The sequence below is a fragment of the Phascolarctos cinereus genome, unplaced genomic scaffold, assembly GCF_003287225.1.
Source record: "Phascolarctos cinereus isolate Bilbo 61053 unplaced genomic scaffold, phaCin_HiC Scaffold_5;HRSCAF=322, whole genome shotgun sequence".
Lineage (NCBI taxonomy): Eukaryota > Metazoa > Chordata > Mammalia > Diprotodontia > Phascolarctidae > Phascolarctos > Phascolarctos cinereus.
The window spans coordinates 50,116,323-50,135,245 of NW_027555958.1; the positions used below are offsets into that span (position 1 = coordinate 50,116,323).

Sequence of the window (18,923 nt, forward strand, 5' to 3'; positions counted from 1 at the left end):
GGTAACCCTGTATTTATCCACAATATCTGCATGAGCCTAAGAAAACCTGAATACAGTGTGGCCTCTCAGACTTTAAGTGTAGGAAAAGGGACATTACCTCATCTTACCAATTAGATCTCATCTTTGTGCTTCAAATGGAACTCTCTTTGTCCTTCTAATTACCCTCTGTGATTATGTTTTTCAGTCATGTTGGGCTCTTCATGACCCCATTTGGGGTTTTCTTGGCAAGGATACTGAAGTGTTTACCATTTCTTTCTCCAGCTTATTTTACAAATAAGGAAACTGAGGCAGAATTAAGTAACTTGCCCAGACTCAGTGTCTGAGGCTGGATTTGAACTCAGATCTTTCTGACTCTAGGCCCCACTATCCACTGTGTCACCTAGCTGCCCTTCTGTGATTATATCTTCTCTGTGTTAATTAAAAGGCAGGAAGACATCTGACTCTTCTTCCCTTACCCTGCCCTACGAATTCACTGTAAAATAAAATGAAATAGTTTAGTCTGCTCTTAATGCATCTGGCATATTTGGGTTGCTTAAGATGGTTGGTGGAAGTGATGAGAACTACTCTGTGGGGCTTGGGCCTAGGACCTTCTATTAAGACTTAGAATCTTGGAGGCAGCTAGATGGTGCAGTGGATAGAGCACCAGCCCTGAAGTCAGGAGGACCTGAGTTCAAATCCGGCCTAAAACCAAACACTTGATACTTACTAGCTGTGTGACCCTGGGCAAGTCACTTAACCCCAATTGCCTAAAAATTTAAAAAAGAGTTAGAATCTTGGTGATATTTGCAAGAAAACAGAAACATGATATCCAGAAAGGCATTTCATATTAAAAAGCTACCATTTACACTCATTCCTGTTTTAAGCAGTTACCATTTTCTAAATTGTTCCCCTCTACTAAGTGTGGAATATAATTTTTTAATCTTTCATTTTATTTTATCTTTCATTTAACAAGCATTTATTTTCTCTCCCTTTCACCTCCCCCTCCCAAAGAAAAAAAAACAAATGAAAAAAACCTCTTATAACAAATATGCATAGAGAAGAAAAACAAATGTCTATGTTGTCCATGTTCAAAAATGCAGGTCTTGTTCTATCTTAAATCCATCACTTCTCTGTCAGGAGGTGAATAGCAGAGTTCATCATCAGCCTTCTAGAAGCTTGGCTGGCCATTGCATTGCTCAGGGTTCTTAAGTTTTCCAAAGTTGTCTTCTATTGTATAAATTAACCTCTTGCTCACTTTACTCTGCATTAGTTCATACAAGTCTCCTCTCTGAAACTGTACCTTTTGTCAGTTCTTATGGATAGAAAGGGAATAAACCTGCTATGTGCCAGGCACTATGCTAAGCTCTCTACAAATATTATCTTATTTGATCCTCACAATAACCTTATAAGGCAGGTGTTGTTATTATCTCTCAATTTTACAGTTGAGGAAACTGAGGCCAACAGAGGTTAAGTGACTTTCCCAGGGTCTCACAGCTAGTAAGTGTCTGTGGCTGGATTTGAATTAAGGTCTTCCAGACTCCAGGCCCAGTGCTCTATCCACCGCACTACTTAGTTGCCATGGCGTAATAACATTTCATTATATTTATGCATCATGATTTGTTTAGCCATTCTCCAATTGACGTGCACCTCCTTAGTTTCCAGTTCTTTGCCGCTTCAAAAAGAGTTGTTATTAGTATTTTTGTACCCATAGGTCCTCTTCCTCTTTCTCTGAGCTACAGATTAAGTAGAGATTGCTGGAGAAGAACTTTGCATAAGAAATGCCAGGGCTGCCAGACTACCAAGCCTTCCAACAATGACACCAAGGACTCTGTCAGGAAAGGCCTGGTTGACTTCCACAATGTTTTTTTTTAATTAAAAAAATTTAATTTATGTATTCATTATTTTATTTATGATAATATGTATAATATATTAATTTTTATATATTTACATTTATTTATTTATATTTCTATAAAATTTTAATTTATTTAAATTATTAAGTTAATTTAATTTAATTTATGGAATAAGACAAGTATTTCCATAATACAATATAATAAAAAAGATGATTGCACATGAAACTACAAATCTAGTTACGTACAACTTGCTGTTCCTTTTAAATATATATTAAAATTATCACGTACATTTTTTCTTTTTTTTTCTTCCCCTGTCCTCCCCTGCCCTAGAGATAGCTACCATTAGACACAAATGTGTGTGTGTGTGTGTGTGTGCGTGTGTGTGTAAGATCATTCTATACACACTTCTATTCATCAGTTCTTTTTCTGGATACAGATAGCATCTTCCTTCATATGTTCTTTGTAGTTAATTTGGGTGTTTATAACATTAAAAATTACTTGATCAAAGTTGTTCTTAAATATTACTCTTACTGTATACAACATTCTCTTGGTTCTGCTCATTTTGCTTTTCATTATTTTGTGCAAGTCTATTCATGTTTTTCTCAAATCATCAAGCTCATCATTACTCCATCACAATCATATACCACAATTTGTTCAGCCATTCCCCAATTGATGGGCATCCCTGCAATTTCCAGTTCTTTGCCACCACAAAGAGAGCTGCTATAAATATTTTAGAATGTATAGGTTCTTTTTCTTTTTCCCTAATCATCTTTGGAAATAGAGATAGTAGTGGTATTGCTGGGTCAACTCTTTGGGTATAATTCCAGATTGCTCTCCAAAATGGTTGGATCATTTCACAATTCTACCAAAAATGATTTAGTGTCCCAATTTTTCTACATCCTCTCCAACATTTGTCTCTTTCTCCTTTAGTCATTTTAGCCAATCTGATAGGTGTAAAATGATATCTCGAGGTTGTTTTAATTTGCATTTCTCTAATCAACAATGATTTAGAAAATTTTTCATATGACTATAAATTATTTTGATTTCTTTATCTAAAAATTGCCTGTTCATATTCTTTTACCATTTATTAATTGGGGATAACTCACATTCTTATAGATTTTACAAAGTTCTTTATACATTTGAGATATGAGACCTTTATCTGAGAAGCTGTCCATAATTTTCCTCCAATTTCCTGCTTTCCTTTTAATCTTGGCAACATGTTTTATCTGTACAAAACCCTTTCAATTTAATGTAATCAAAGTTATCCATTTTACATCTCACTCTGCTCTCTATCTCTTGTTTATTCACAAATTATACACCTATCTACAAGTCTAACAAGTAATATGTTCCATGTTCTTCAAATTTTCTCATAATGTCTCTTTTCATATCTAGGTCACATATCCATTTTGATCTTATCTTGATAAATTAATTATATTGGTGACAGTGGGCATTCTTGTTTCATACCTGATCTTACTGGGAAGGCTTCTAGCTTAGCTCCACTACAAATAATGCTTGCTGATCATTTTAGATCAATGCTTTTTATCAATTTAGGGAAAAATGCATTTATACCTATACTTTCGACTGCTTTTAATAGAAATGAGTGCTGTACTTTATCAAAATCTTTTTCTGCATCTATTGATATATGATTTTTTAAACTTTTACTATTGATATAATCAATTATATTAATAGTTTTCCTTACGCTAAACCATTCCTGCATTCCTGGAATGAATCCCACTTGGCCATAATCTTTGTAATATATTGTTATAATCTTTTAGCTAGTATTTTATTTAGACATTTTCATCCATATTCATTAATGAAGTTGGTCTATCATTTTCTCTGTTTTTACTCTTTCTGATTTAGACATCAGTATCATATTTGTCTCATAAAAAGAGTTTGATAGGATCTCTTCTTTGCCTATTATTCCAAATTATTTAATATTGCAATTAGTTGATCTTTAAAAGTTTGGTAGAATTTACTTGTAAATCCATCTGGTTCTGGTGCTTTTTTTTTTGGAATCTCATTTATTACCTGTTCAATTTCTTTTTGCAAAATAGGTCTTTTTAGATATTCTATTTCCTCCTCTGTTTAACTATGCAATTTATATTTTTTTGTAAATATTCTTCCATTTCACTTAAATTATTATTAAATGTATTGGCATGTAAATGGGCAAAATAACTCCTTATAATTGCTTTAATTTCATTTTTGTTAGGCTTCCACAATGTTTTAAGGAAATGATCCAAGTAGAGGACAGTGTAGGTTCATTATCTATAGCAATCTCTCACTTTTCCATTTGTGGTACTGGGTTCCATAACTACTCACAGAATCTCAGAGCCAGAAGGGAACCTAGAGATCATCTAACCTCATTCCTATTTAAAGCATGTGGGACCTTGGACAAATCACTTAACTTGGCCTCAGTTTCTACATTGGTAAAAGGAGTTTAGGCTAGGCTGCTTCTGAGGTCTCTTCCTGCTCTACATCTATGATCCTGTGCTCTCTTCATTTAAAAAATGTGGAAAATAATGAATTTCATCTGCACCAGGTCCATGGTCTCTTTCTGGGGTTCTGAATACAAAAAACTCTTCATCAACACATTCAGCCATTGGGGTGAGATTGTGGTGTGGTTTAATGGACAGAGTCTGGATTTGTTATTAGGAAGCCCTGATCAAACCCTGGCTCTCTTATTTATTAGATGTATGATCATGGACAAAATATTTTAATTCTCTGTGCCTCAGTTTCCTCCTTTGTAAAACTGAGGTGGCAGTATATTCATTACCTACTTCACAGAGTTGCCATGAAGAACGTGGCCTGCAAATGCAGAGGCTATGTAAAGACATATAGGTTTCACAAGGTGTAGAAAAAGTCCTTTTCCCATAGTTCAGGTAAGATAAAATTACATTTTTTTCCCCTCAGAATGAACTTCCTAGGAAGCTAAGGAAAAAGAAAACAAAAGCTAAAGAATGAAAATAGATTTTTTTATGCTGTTATCATCTTACCAAAGATTGGCTTGGCTGGTGCACCCAGTGGAGAGCTTTTCCTTGTCTCAAACTCATGTCAGGTTGACTATGAGAAAATGCTACTCAAGGCTGGCCCAAGATGCCATTTGGGTTGGTGCCATTTTGAAGCCTGATGGGATTTTTAGTCCCTCCCAAAATCTACTTCTAGTGTTTTCTCTTGATGTAAGCAGTCCTAGTTGTTTTTTCTGGCCCTAGGCTGTGCTATAAAGTTTTGTTGGAACTCTTGCCTTTAAAAAATTATTTTTAAATTATGAACTTAATCTTCAAACATCTCAATATAAAAAGAACAAAAAAGAGAATTATATATGAAACCATGAACTTCTGCTATATACAGTTTACCAAGCAGTGGATAAAGAGCTGGCCTCAAATTCAGCCAGTTCTGCCACATATCGGCTGTGTGATCTTGGGCAAGTCCTTTCAACAATCTTTAGAGGCATTGTGTTAAAGACCAGATAAGATTCCATAATGAGTTGTAAACACGAAAATGACTGCATTTCATCATCCTCTGATGAGGGGTCTTTAAGCAAAGGTTGGATGTTGTAAAAAAAAAAAATTCTGGTTCAGTGATCCTTGCCTTTTCAGATTCTTCCCTGACCACCCCCCACTCCCACCCTTGGCCATCCCTCTGGAGGAGAGAAGGCATGGCCTTTATCTGCTCACCAAGGTTTTGTTGAATTATAGAACGTCAAGGAGAAGGAATGTCAGAGGCTGCCTAGATTAGACTGAATCCAAACCTGAGCCTGAGCCAGAGCCCGAATAGGAATCCCCTCTACAACATTCCTTACTAGTTGTCATCCAAATCTGCCTGAAGAAGGAAGACTTCCTTTGCAATGGAGTCATTTCCTTTGAAGGCATCTCTGAATATTAAGAACTTTTTCCTTCTAATAGGTCTCTCTCCAACTGCAATTTCCATTCATGATCCTAATGTCTCCTGGGGCCATATGGAACAAATCCAATCTTTCTTCTACATGACTGCCTTTCCAGTGTTTAAAGACTGCCATCATGTTCCCCATAATTCTTCTCTTTGCTAGGCTCAATACTCCAAGTTTCTTAACTGATCCCTGTGTGACACGGTCTTTAGTCATTTCATTAAGTCATCTGGGAATGCCAGTTTGTCAATGCCCTTCCCAAAAGGTGGTACCTGGAACTAAACAGAACTCTCTCAATATGATCTGATCAAGGCAAAATCCAGTGAGTCTATTATTTTCTTTACTCTGGACAAGATCTTATCTACCTGTAGCCTTTCAAAGTGTCAAACTGGTCTCTCCTCTCTCTGATACAAAGTTCTGTAAAGTTTGGATTCAGTCATAGGGTCACACTAGGGGGCTACTGTAGCCTCAAGGCCACAGGTTCCCTACCCCTGATCTAGATTATGATTGAATTAGTTTTGTTTGGTTTTATGTTACTCTATCAACACATAATGAACTTATGGTCCACTAAAAAATCTAGCTCTTTTCTTTTTTTTTATGTGTACTGTGTTCATGCCTCCCTCATTCTGTACTTGTATAGCTGATTTTTTTCAACCCAAGTGTAGGAATTAATACTTATTAAACCTCATCTTGAGAGACAGTATGGCATAATGGATATAGAGCTGGCTTCTGAGTCAGCAGGACCTGAGTCTAAGTCTTGCCTCTGACTATGAGAACATCAGGGTCTCATTTAATTATGTCAGCCTGTAAGTTGCAGAACAGTTTGTTGATCTCAATTTGCCTTGATAGAGGAAGTTGCCTCATGGGTAGCTCCTTATACTGATGAATAAATTATATGCCATCTACAAAATGAATAAGCATGCTATCTATGCCTTCCTCTAAGTCACTGATAAAAATGTTGAATGGCAAAGTAATGCACTAGAAACCCATACAGACCCACTACTCTTTTTAGGCAGTCATTGAACTGGTTTCAAATCATCTAACTATAATCAACTAGCCCACTGATGTCAAATTCACATAGAAAAGGCTTCATATTGACTTAGAAAACCACAAATTAATGTTATCTAGGATGTACTTTATTTTTACTTAGTTAAACATTTTCCAATTACATTTTAATCTGGTTCAAGCTAGACATGGGAGTTTTGCCAGCCACTTGTTGGTAAACCTCTGATTTAACCCACATCTATTTATCTTGTACACAAGGACATCATAAGGGACTTTTGAAAATGCCTCTTCGAAATCCATGTAAACTATGTCTTCAGAATTCTCTTGATTTACCAGTCTAACAACCACATCAGAAAAGGAAATTAAGTCAGTCTGGCACTATCCTTTTTGATGGATCTAGGACAGCTCTCACAGCAGTTACTGTTTCCCTTCAAAATGCTCACGCCTCATTCATTCAAAAATGCAATCTAAAATTTGGCTAGCAATTAGTTAAACTTACCCACATATATATGGGTGAGGACTCAAGGACTACATACATGTTTGTGTATGTAGTCCTTGAGTCAGAGACTCTCTCATGACACAAACAGCTCAGGTATATTTGGGGGGATTTTCTTGCTCTTCTGGTTTGTAGCCTCTTATTCAGACATAACCCAGCATCAGAAGTTGGCTGTGTGCCAGGGCAACCATAAATATTCAGATGCTTTCCTGGGATTCTATTGACCACTAAAGTCATGAACTATATGAAGGATTTTGAGATTGTTTGTGGAAAGTTCTAAAAGAAAGATGCTAGAAATAGAATAAGGAATCAGTGGACCAGGATTTTATGATTGGGTCATCTTCATCTTAAGCTTCTTGCAGAGTCAAGCCCGTAGGACTGGGCATGTGCTTTTCAGCCCTTCAAAGCCACCAAAAGGAACAGCTGTTGTGGGCACAGCTGCCGGTTAACAATGGAGCTGAGACAAAGCAAGAATGACTGTGGCCAGTGAACGCTGAGCTCAGCATAGCAGGTTGGATGAGGTGACCCATGCTGCCCTTAAAGACAAGTCCCTCCTCCCATGGCCCAGAGCTGGGGAGAAGGCAGTTATCGAGAAAAACAAGCCTCCTCCCAAGTTTGTGTTTCACGTCTTTATAAACAGAAGGAATTCATGCAGGGAAGTCTTGTGTTCGGGGCAGTTGGGTGTACCCAGTTAATGTACCCCTGTGAGCATTTCCACTCCTCCCTGCAATTTCTGTCCATTGCTTTGCCACTGCTTGTTACAGTATTGTATACAATAAATGAGTTGCTATTAGTCTTTGTTTTTCGTTATGTGAGCAATAGAAATTGAGAATCATCATAGTCTGGAATAATCTGGCAGACCCATCCAGACCCATCCAGAGAGGAGCAGGAAAGCAACTTTTAAAAAAAAGGGGCTCTCCCTAAGTACTCCTAAACCCAGTGGTTCTGCCCACAACTGCCTCCATGGCTAGCCCAAGGCCATAAGTAGAAGCAGGAGGCAGAAAGTGATTAGTAACCTGCCATGAGTCATATTTCCCTGGACCAGAGATGTTGTTGTTGGAGAGGTGTTCAGAAAGGGGAGAGTTTTTATCTCTGGGAATCTGTAAGAAGCACACTTCTGGGTTTCTCTCCTCTCCTTTTTCTCCTCCCCGTATATTCGTTGCTACTTATGGGATTGCTCTCCCACAATAATCCTGTTACACATCAGCTGTGTGGTATAAATATACATGCGGGGAGCTATACCCATGAGCTTTCCATCTGTGCGACACTGGAAACCTGGGACCATGAATGCATAATACACTCAGTGTCCTGAAGCCCTTCCCTGCTTGCAGGAATGCAGTTCCTAGTATCACAGGACCATGCTTTAATTCATTAAAAGGAGGAAATGAAACAAACCCTTTCTTGAGCAACCTTTAGTCCCAAGGTTAGGTAATTCCCAGTGTAACTTAATAGTTCCTAGCATGATGGTTCTTACGGTGGAGGTAGTGAGTTTGACGCCACTCTTCTCATGGACATGTATGTATTCACAGGAAAATATGAACCCAGACTCTTGGGGGGATGTTTTATACCAACCTACTATTTCATAACAACAACAATAGCCATATAAATGGCTAGCATTTATAAGGCATTTTACGGTTTGTAAAGCACTTTACAAATATTATCTCATTTGATCCTCACAACAACCCTGGGAGATACTATAATCCTCATTTTTACATATGAGAAAACCTAGGCAGGCCAAGGTTAAATGACTTGCCTAGGGTCACACAGCTGGTAAGTGTCTGAGATAGAAATAGAACTCAGGTCTAGCGGACTCCAAGTCTAGAGCTCTTTCCACTGTCACCTCACTGTGGTGTGTCACATAACTAATGTGTATGTTTGTGTATCTCATATATATAAACTCCCTAAAGTTTGTGAAACACTGTATGTGTGTTATCTAAGACAACCCTCACAATAATCCTATTATCATCTCCATTATATAGATGAGGAAATTGAAGCTGAGAAAGGCTAAGTGACTCATACAGTAAATTTCTGAGATGGCATTTGACTTCAGGGTTTCCTCATTCCAAGTTCAACTCTGTTACCCACTAAGCTACCTAGCTTCATTTTAGTAATAGACCATATAATAAGTAAACACCCTTTTCAAGAAGCTAACTGAAACTTTGTTGACTGATATTAATGGCAAGCATACCACTAGGAGTTTATGAATGGCAGTGCTAGAAAACCAGCCTCTCAGAGTTACTCCCAGAATCCTTTGAGTAGCAGTGAGCCAAATTCTGGGGGTCTGGCCTGCCAATGAGAGGAGGAGCTGGGGAAGTGGCACCAGAGGGATACTACATACATATATACATGTGTGCGTATGTGTGTGAATACACATTTATGTACTTTTGTGTATATCTAATCAGAAATTTGAATTTGAAAATATTCTATAAATATACTTAAAATTCTTACATATTTTAGAATATATGTATTTTAAATATTTACACATACAACAAAACATTCTCCACCAAAGGAAGAAGAGAATCATTCTCTCACAGAGGCTATGTCAAATGGTTGAAAATATCTGCTCAAACATTCCCAATTTCCCTTAATAACCTATTGTGTGATTTATCTATGAAATACAAACTTAAGGCACATATAATTCCAGTCCATTCATTAAAAAAATTTAGATCTTATTTTTTTTATTCTCTGTTGTTTTACATTACTCTGATTTCCAAATATAGCCCTCCCCACCTCCATTCATCCATCTATTTATCTAAAGATTAAAAACAAAGGTAATTCAGCAAAATCAACACCAATTAGCTATGCAAATGCTGTCTGAACAGCACTTATAACATTCCACTCCACTAGTCTTCCACCTTCGAGAACTGAGGGCAGCAAGTGCATCAAATCCACTCTTCTCCAAGGCCAAACTTGGCCATTGTAACTACATCAGGTTAATTTTTTGGAGTTGCTGCTGTTCCTGTTTATGTTATTATAGTCATTATAGCAGGACATTGGTAGAGACCTATGTGTGCTGGTAGACAAGAATTCTGAACGTTTATCTACGTGAGTCCTTAGAGATCCACGAAGACTATGACTGAAAGGTCTCCTCAGACAGGGAGGAGGATTGTCCTGAAAACAGTAAGACCTGAGAGAGTAGCATGGACTTAAGGAACAGACTCAGAAGTAACGATGTTATAGGGAGGAGGGAGAGGGGTAAGCCAGCTAAGCCTCCAGGTGCAGGACTGTTGTTCATCTTGAGTGAACTGACATGGAAATAAAAAACTCAGACTCTAAGGCAAGCATTGCCCAAGTTCTGTGGGAACTACATGGGGCAAATACAGAGTAGCTGGAGCTATTCACGTTACTGAGAATAGACTTGATGAATTTGTACTTTCCCATCCTCGTCCTCATTTTCTCAGGAGGAAAATAAGCATATTTCCCAATCCCTATTTCTTAAGAGTTTGTTTTGTTTTCTGTTTTGTTGTTCCTCTTTGCAATAAAGTGGTTAACCAGTGAATGACTAATTTGTGTAATTGTGGCAAAGTGAGAGGTATCAGTTGGTAAGATACTGAAGCAGGGGTGAGAGAGAGAGAGAGAGAGAGAGAGAGAGAGAGAGAGACAGGGGGCGGAGGGGGGAGAGAGAGAGAGGAGAGAAGATGGGGAGGGGAGAGAGAGAGAGAGGAGAGAGAGACAGAGAGAGACAGAGAGAGACAGGGGGCGGAGGGGGGGAGAGAGAGAGAGGAGAGAAGATGGGGGAGGGGAGAGAGAGAGAGAGGAGAGAGAGAGAAAGGGGGGAAGAGATGGGGGAGAGAGAGAGAGGGAGGGAGGGAGAGATAGATCACATTTTGTATAGCTTCCCCAAATCAGAGAGAAAACATGGATGATGACTAGTTAGTCCTAGACAAAAGAGCTTAGCAATACTGGTGGGAAATGGTTTGTGATTACTTTATCCACTTCCATTCTCCCATTGTTTCTTCTCTGGTTTAAAAGGAAAACTTCACCTTCAGGGTAGAACCAAGGGAGTGACTAGAGAAAGGGTTCCACCCAAGGAGAGAACAGAGGAAGAAAGCTGGGGAACAGTGGTTGTGGTTTGTCCTTCCTTCTGGAAGAGGACCATGATATTAGGAAGATGATGCCATGACTTGCAAGTGAATTGGATTGAAGTGAGGGAGGCTGTGTAAAGTCACCAGCCTCCCTCTCTCCTCTGGAGCCATCTGGGTCCAGTAGCAAGATATAGATCAGGATGACTGGAGATGGCCCCTGGGAGAAGAGTAATACCAGCCACACAAAGGGTGAAGGCCAGATAAAGGGAATAATTAGTCCCAGGTCACCAAGACCAGCTTTTCGGAAGCTAAAACAACTACGTGACCGGCTAGACGTATCTTCTTTTCTTGGTTCTGCTTACTTTAGTCTGTATCAGTTCATATAATTCATCCTATCCTTCTGTGAACTCTTCATATTCATAATTTCGTATAGCATAGCAACATTCATGCACCATAATTTTTAGCCATTCCACAAATGATGAGATTAACTTTGTTTCCAATTCTTTGTTACTATTAAAGAAAATGCTCCTATATTTTAGTGTAAGGTACCTTTCTTTCTGTCTTTGACCTCTTGGCAATCCACATATTTTATAAAGAAACTGCAGTCCAAAAAATGGAAGTGACTTACTTACTGAAGGTCACAAAGCTGGTAAGAGGCTCAAACAAGATTAAAGCCTATGATTCCTCACCCATTGTACTCTAGTTCTTTCACAAAACTGTGCCTTTCCCCATTATTTTTGATGATATCATTTAAAAAACACTGATTGCTGAGAGCTTTGGGAATAAGGCAGGAGGTCAGGCAGGCTTTATTGTGTAAAGATGATCATGTTTGTTTCACATGTGGAAAACTACAAAGTTCAAGGTGAATTTTGACAATTTTCATCTCGTAAATGGAAATTTCCTCTCTGGGGCAATCCTGTTAAGAGAATGGCTCTTTTTTTCCCCTTTTTCCTGAGAAAGGAAAGGGGTCCATCAGGACTTATCAGTGCTGGATCATCAGTTACATTATAAAGTAAATGTCAAATCCAGACTAAGGACTCTGGGACTCGTCCATATAAGCAACCAGGAAGATGTGCTTTTATCCTCTTCAAAGACTATACTTGTCCCATGGATGAATCCTGGGCAAACTGGCCATCCCTACCAGGCAGGGTCAGGGGGCTGCCCAAAAAAACCAAAAGAATAGGTGCATGTGGGAAGGTGGTGGAGGTGTCTTTTATCAAAAGTGGGCATGGTTAGAGCAAGACAGAAAAATACAGGGCTTATGACTGACATATGGGAATGTTAGTAATAAAAGATAGGATTTAAAAGCAAACATCACTAGGGATTAGATAAGTATGATTCTTAACTGTATTAATATATCTTCCTCTACTTTTAGCCCTGGTCCTTTTCTCCCATTCTCTATTTAATGCATGGTCTTCAGTGATGGTTTGAGACAGAGTAACAGAGACTACAGGAGTTTGAGCAGAGCCAGTGAAGCAGGCCAAAGTGCTCCCTCTACTGGTCATTATCAGGTGGTGCAAGAGGGGAGGAGGGTGGGCTGAGAACAGACTCCACTCTGTGCTAGCACTGAGGGACAGGAATGATGCTTTCTGGAACCAAAACAAAACGGAAGAAGAGAGGGCTGGAGAAGTAGTGCACATTGGTACTTCCTTCCCTGGCCAAGGTTCCATTACAACTGTTCCACTACTGCTGTCTCAAGGAAGAAGAGTTTTGGGGGGTTTTTTCGTTTTTATATTTTTGCTGGTGCCTAGCACAGACCTATAATTATGTTGGTGTAGGGAACTCCCAATGTGGAAACCTCCTTCACAATGCATATCAGAAACTTGTCTGTAATTTATGGTCTTGCAGAGGTGTTGATGGCACTGAGAAATTAAGAGGCTTGCCTACTCAGAAGCAGGATTTGAATCCATCTTTAAAAAGATGAAGAGACATGATTTTTGGGTAATTAGCCATTTTATTAATAATGTTAGCATTTTAATAAAATAGGTCAGTAGCACTCTGGAATGCCAAAGACCTCACAGTGGTGTGCTCACAGTTTACATGCCCTTGGAAGAGCAGGTGTTCCTCGGGGGAATAATCAACTCTGATTGGTTAACAATTAATGAGAGAATGACTATTATAATGAGAATTGGGTTATACTTATTGGAGTATCACCCAAGTCTTGGTCAAAGAGACTCATTAATTTCCATATCACCTGTCTGCTTAAAAGGGAAAATCCATATTTTCCCAGACCTGTTTGAATAAACACAATGAGTAGGAATCCTCCCATTAGCCTAAACTTAGAATTTTTTCTACTGTCTGATTAAATCTTAGCTTGAGCAAGTCTTTGCCCAAGATTTCCCATACTGGTTGATTTCTGGATGAGGAAACAGAAAAGGGGAAAAACCTTGGTCTTGATTCATTAACTAGTTATTAATACAAGGAGAAATAATCATTTCCCTCAAACTCAGGTCTTCCTGCCTGGGTGAGGCTGTCCTCCTTTCATGCCACATATTATAGACCTCTGACAACTGTTTTAATTCAACATTTTTAAGGTGCTCACTCTGTACAAAATGTTATGCCAGGCACAGGAAGAGGTGATGGGTTCACCCTCCTTAGAGTTTATAAACAAAGGCTGGGAGTGACTTGTTGGGTACATTATAGTAGGGTTCCTTTTGTGTAGCAGTTGGACTAGATGGCCACAGTTGGCCCTTCCAACTCTCATATTCTGGTATTCTGGGATGGAAGAGTTAAGGGTTGTTTTTTGTTTGTTTGTTTGTTTGTTTGTTTTTTAAAGAACAAGAGAAACCTGAGCATGTTTTAGGCAACATGAAATAAATCTGGGTAGGAGGAGTTGTATCTTTGCTCCCAGCTCATGAGCATCATTTCCATGTCTCACTGGGTTGGCTCCACCCATAAAGTTTCTTAAAAGCCAAAAGAGAATATGCCTACCTGAGGGAGCCACTGGGGAATGTCTATGCTGCTGAGAGGAGAAAACTAAAAAGTGGGAGAGGTGGATGAGTCCCAAGGAGGAAGTGATACAGGACACAATCAACATTCCATCTTTGAAAAAGAGGCAAGAACAAAGAGAGGGAAATGTAGGGCCCTGGCTGCTGGGTAGATCCAAGAGAGCTGGGTGAGTCCTGATGCTTGTGGGGGCCCACATCCACTGTACTTGGTGATATAGAGAGCCATGAGCTGAAAAGCAGCAGAATCAAGAATGGTGGAGGATCTCTGGTACCTTGACAGTCAGAACCCCATGAGTGGTAAATGTTTCTCCCTCCCTGCAACAGTGGGAGGAGGAGCTCTCAATTGAAGTACTCAAACGGCTGCCTGGAATTCCTGGGCATATACAGCACTTTGGGCTTGTGCAGCTCTGGGGGGACTGCATTTGGTCTCATTATCTTTGTTTCTATGGTTATTAATAAAGCATATGGTTAATCCATGCTGGTGTGACTCAAAATACAACAGAGAAGAGAAGAGGGAAGTCTTCCTGGTGGAAGGTGGTGGGAGCTGAGACAAGAATATGTTTAATAAATCTACACAGACCATACTAGGAGACTAGTAAGAACATTGCCACCCACAAAAGGGGTAGAGGTAGCTAGCTTTCTGATGATCATAATGAGTTTGCTATTTCTATCCTCTCATGTTGAAAGCAGGGGATATGAAATACTTGTTAAACACTATGGGGACGTGGACAGTGTACGGTTTGGAAATTACCTGAATTGGTAGAACATTTTAGCATGCCTAGAGTGACAAGAGTTAGAGATTATAGAATCACAGATCTAAATCTGGAAGAAATCTCAAAATCCATCTATACTACAGATGAGGAAACTGAGGTCCAGGCCGGACCTTACAATCCACATCGGGGTAGTATTTGAACCTAGTTCCAGAGCCAGTGCTTATTCACCTATAGCTGGCTGCTTTCCCCAAGAGAAAAAGATAAAATGCAAGTCAAAAGGAAAGATGTTCCAGGTGCATTCTATGTAATGCATTTAAGAGAAAAAAAATTACATCTGGAAATGGAAGGTAAACTAGGTTATGGGAGTGGGAGGAATAGGCAAAAAGGGATTATACTGAAGAGAAACAAAAAGGGTAATGGACTAGATATACTGCTGAAACAATACAAATTTTACCTAATAAGTATCACTGAGGCTTGGCAGGGTTGAATACATGAGTAGAATATGGTTCTGGAAAGATATGTTTTATGCCATAGCAACAGGATCAATAAAAGAGGGGTGGTGGAGCAACGCTGCATATTAGGAAGATGGATTAATGTTGGGTGAACCAGGAACATGAGGAAAGAAGCATGGTCAAGTGCACTGGATTGAAGATCAGTGGAAGGGATATCATTATTGGAGTATACAACAGACCTCTGGGACAGACAGAGAACATAGATAAAATACGGGGAAACAGCTTGTAAGCCTGGTACAGGGCCATGATATAGTTGTGATCGGGATAGGACTGGACCTGGGCTGTAATTTTTCTGGTATAGAGAATTCCCTGGTGAGATAAGGAAACTCACTCCACCAATACACGTGAGCACCATCTCTGCGACTTCATGCGTAGAGCACTGAGGAGTGAGGTGAACTGCTGAATCACAAAGTCAGGGTGCATCAGAGGGAGGACTTGAATTAGGTGTTACTGTGATATCAATGTTTTATCCAGCACCCCACACTGCTTCTTGCTGTTAGTGATAAGGGACTTAAATTATCTTCTGCTAAAGTGTGTGTGTTTGCACGCTCTCCCTCCCTCTCTCTCTCTTTCATAAACCTGGATTACCTTAATGATAATTTCACTCTTCAACTAATGAGTACAAAGGCTATTCTGAACTTGATTCTCACCAACACGGAGAAACTGATTACTGGGCTGACAAGTCATCAAGACAAGGCATTTTAAAACAAATTGTACTCAGATCCAGCCATCAAACCCCTTGAAACTAATGATCTCCATGATTTAGAGTTGAAACCATAATTTAGACTGGTTTTAGTTCAAACTTCCCAATATCATGGGCTCTGGGGAGGTCAAGGGGAAAGGGATGGGAAGGGAACAGGCATTTATTAAACATCTACTATTCATCAGGCACTGCGCTATGGGCTTAAATGCTCTTTCATTTGATATAATATTGGGGGGAAGTTTTAGCCAGGAGACTCAACTTTATACCTTGCACTGTGTTTACTTGCTTTGCTTACAAATTATTTGATGTGTGCTGGCATCTGAGAAGGAGTCTTCATATACCATTTCTCTTTGCCAATGAAAGTGATGAAGAAAGGGACGTATGTATGATTAGGGAGGCCTAGTAATCAACCTTGTATTGACTTTTGTCTTGCTTTGTCTACTTTTCCAAAACAATACGCACAAGGATGATGGGATACTAATGTGTGCTTTACAGGCAATCAGGGGGAGGGTTATAAATAGAACCAGTTTGAGAATAAAACAGATTAGCTTTCATGCACAGTCTGCTTGATAAAAGGTATCAATTTACATTTAACAAATGGGAATTTTCAGCCTGATTCTCCCCTGCTGGTCCACAAGGGCAAAGCAGTAAACACTATGGAGCCACTAAAAGAAGTATGGTATAATGGAAAGAGTGCCAGTTCTGGAGTGAGAGGAGCTGGGTCCAAATCTTTCTTTACTTGCTATCTGGGTGACCTTGGACAGGTCATTTAACACCAGTGGGCTCTAATTTTTGTTTTATTTTGTTTTGTTTTTCTGAAAAATGAATAGGTTTTACTAGGTGGTCTCTGAGGTTTCTTTTGACTCTAGATCTATGATCCTATGAAATAACTTTCCTTTTGTTTCACTATTTCTTCCTGTGGTGGAGGAATCTCTCACACCACACAAACCTATGGAGAGATTTCCTCCATAGATTTACAATAACCCAACTGGCTGAATATTAACTTGGATTTATATAGTACCTTTCTGCCAATATCTCAAAGTAGTATAGTATATATAACTCTACTCCATTTCTCCCCCTACAAAAAAAAAATAAAGAAATCTCTTTTAGAAAAAATACAGATAGTCACACAACACAAATTCCTCCACTGGCCATGTCCTCAAATGTATATTTCATTGTACACCCTGAGCCCATCCTCTCTCTGTCAAGAAGTAGGTAGCCTTTGTCATCAGCAGTCCATGATTGTTCATTGCATTGATCAGTTCTCTCGCCTTTTAAAATCATTTTCTTTTACAATGTTGTAGCCATTGTAGAAATGTACTCCTGATTCTGCTCATTTCATGATTGCACATAGATCTTCCCAAGTTTTTCTGGATCCATCCTTTTTGTCATTTCCTGTGGCTCAACCAGAACTACAGCCCTAAATCACTAAACTGTCAATACCCTTTGATCCAGCAATACCATTACTACACATGTATCCCAAAGGGGTCACACATTCAGGGATGTGGCAAAGCGTACTGGCTGCCCATCTCTTGTATGTTGCTCCCGCTATGTGACCAGCAATTTTCTTTTCTGCCCATACATCTCCTGGATGTTGTCTTTTCCACCACTTCTTGCATTCCAGTAGTCACTGATCTTACACTATAGTCTATTTATGCTCACTGTATGTATCTCCATTGTCCTCTGTGTGACCTGCAAGTTTAGAGACTTTCACATTTTGTGCCAAAAAAAATTTAGGCTTTTAAAAATGTAGAAATCTCTCTCTCTCTTTCATTAAATGCAGAATTTTTTTTTAAAATAGGAGTTTTTGCTTCAGACAGAAGCTTGGGGTCATTGGCAAGCATGGTACTATTTTCCAAAGGTAATTCATCCTACTCTTTTCATCCTATTCAATTCTGAAACCTAGTAACTCCTAGTTCTGGCCAGCTTTGAAAAAGACAAAAAGATGAGAAAAGAAATCATCAACATTGTGGTAAAACAAAGAGAATTTCTATGTGTTCTGTACTTAGAACTCTCTATAGCACTCTCTATATGTATAAATGTATATATACATGGTATACACATTTTTAAATATATATATATATGTATGTGATTGATATGTATGTATATATGTATAAATGGCAGATGGTGCGGTGGATAGAATACTAGACCTAGAGTCAGAAACACTGGAGTTCAAATTTGGTCTCAGACCTACACTAGACCTTATGACCCTGAGTAGGCTGTGTAAACGCTATCTGCCTCAGTTTCCACATCTGTAAAGTGGGAATAGTAATAATAATAACATCTACCTCCCAGGGCTGTGGTGAGGATCAAATGAGATAATATCTCTAGAGGACTTTGCAAAACTTAACATGTTATATAAATGCTGGCTATTGTTATTATAACAGCATCAAGGAAATACAAAAAGCACTCAATTTCAAAAAAAGATCAGAGAAAATTAGAAAAATCGAGCTGTTAACAAAAAATAAAGGTAGATGGCTATATAAAAGCATAATAGAATAAAGGTTTTTAAAGAGTTTAAATAATTTTACCCTTGAGAACAATACTGTTCTATGAGTGTTATCTTGTTTATACTTTATAATCATGTCTCTCATATAATCATATAATCAAACGTCTCTCTTAACTGGGTATTCATAGTTAGGGGTGTAATTTTCAAAATTTTGGGGAAAATTGAAATATATATGTAACCCTAATATCCCTATTGAGAATCCCAGTACAATTTTGGGAAACCTCTCACAAAGTTACTTTGTCTTGTTTTTCCATCCGCACCTATACACCCACCCAGAGAAACCCTGGCAGCTTAAATATC

General features: G+C 38.8%; 1 protein-coding gene across 7 annotated transcripts in view; it reads left to right on the forward strand.

Annotated features, from left to right (window-relative positions):
- The window catches only part of VTCN1 (V-set domain containing T cell activation inhibitor 1), a 90,812-nt gene that overhangs the window by 37,021 nt on the left and 34,868 nt on the right, over positions 1-18,923 (forward strand). For 4 of the 7 annotated variants that reach the window (XM_021002842.2, XM_021002833.2, XM_021002876.2 and 1 more), the window contains exon 2: positions 17,916-17,975. The exons of the other annotated variants lie outside the window; for them this stretch is intronic. In XM_021002842.2, the coding sequence (XP_020858501.1) occupies positions 17,916-17,975 (60 nt within the window). The remainder of the gene's footprint in view (positions 1-17,915; positions 17,976-18,923) is intronic. 7 annotated transcript variants of the gene reach the window in all.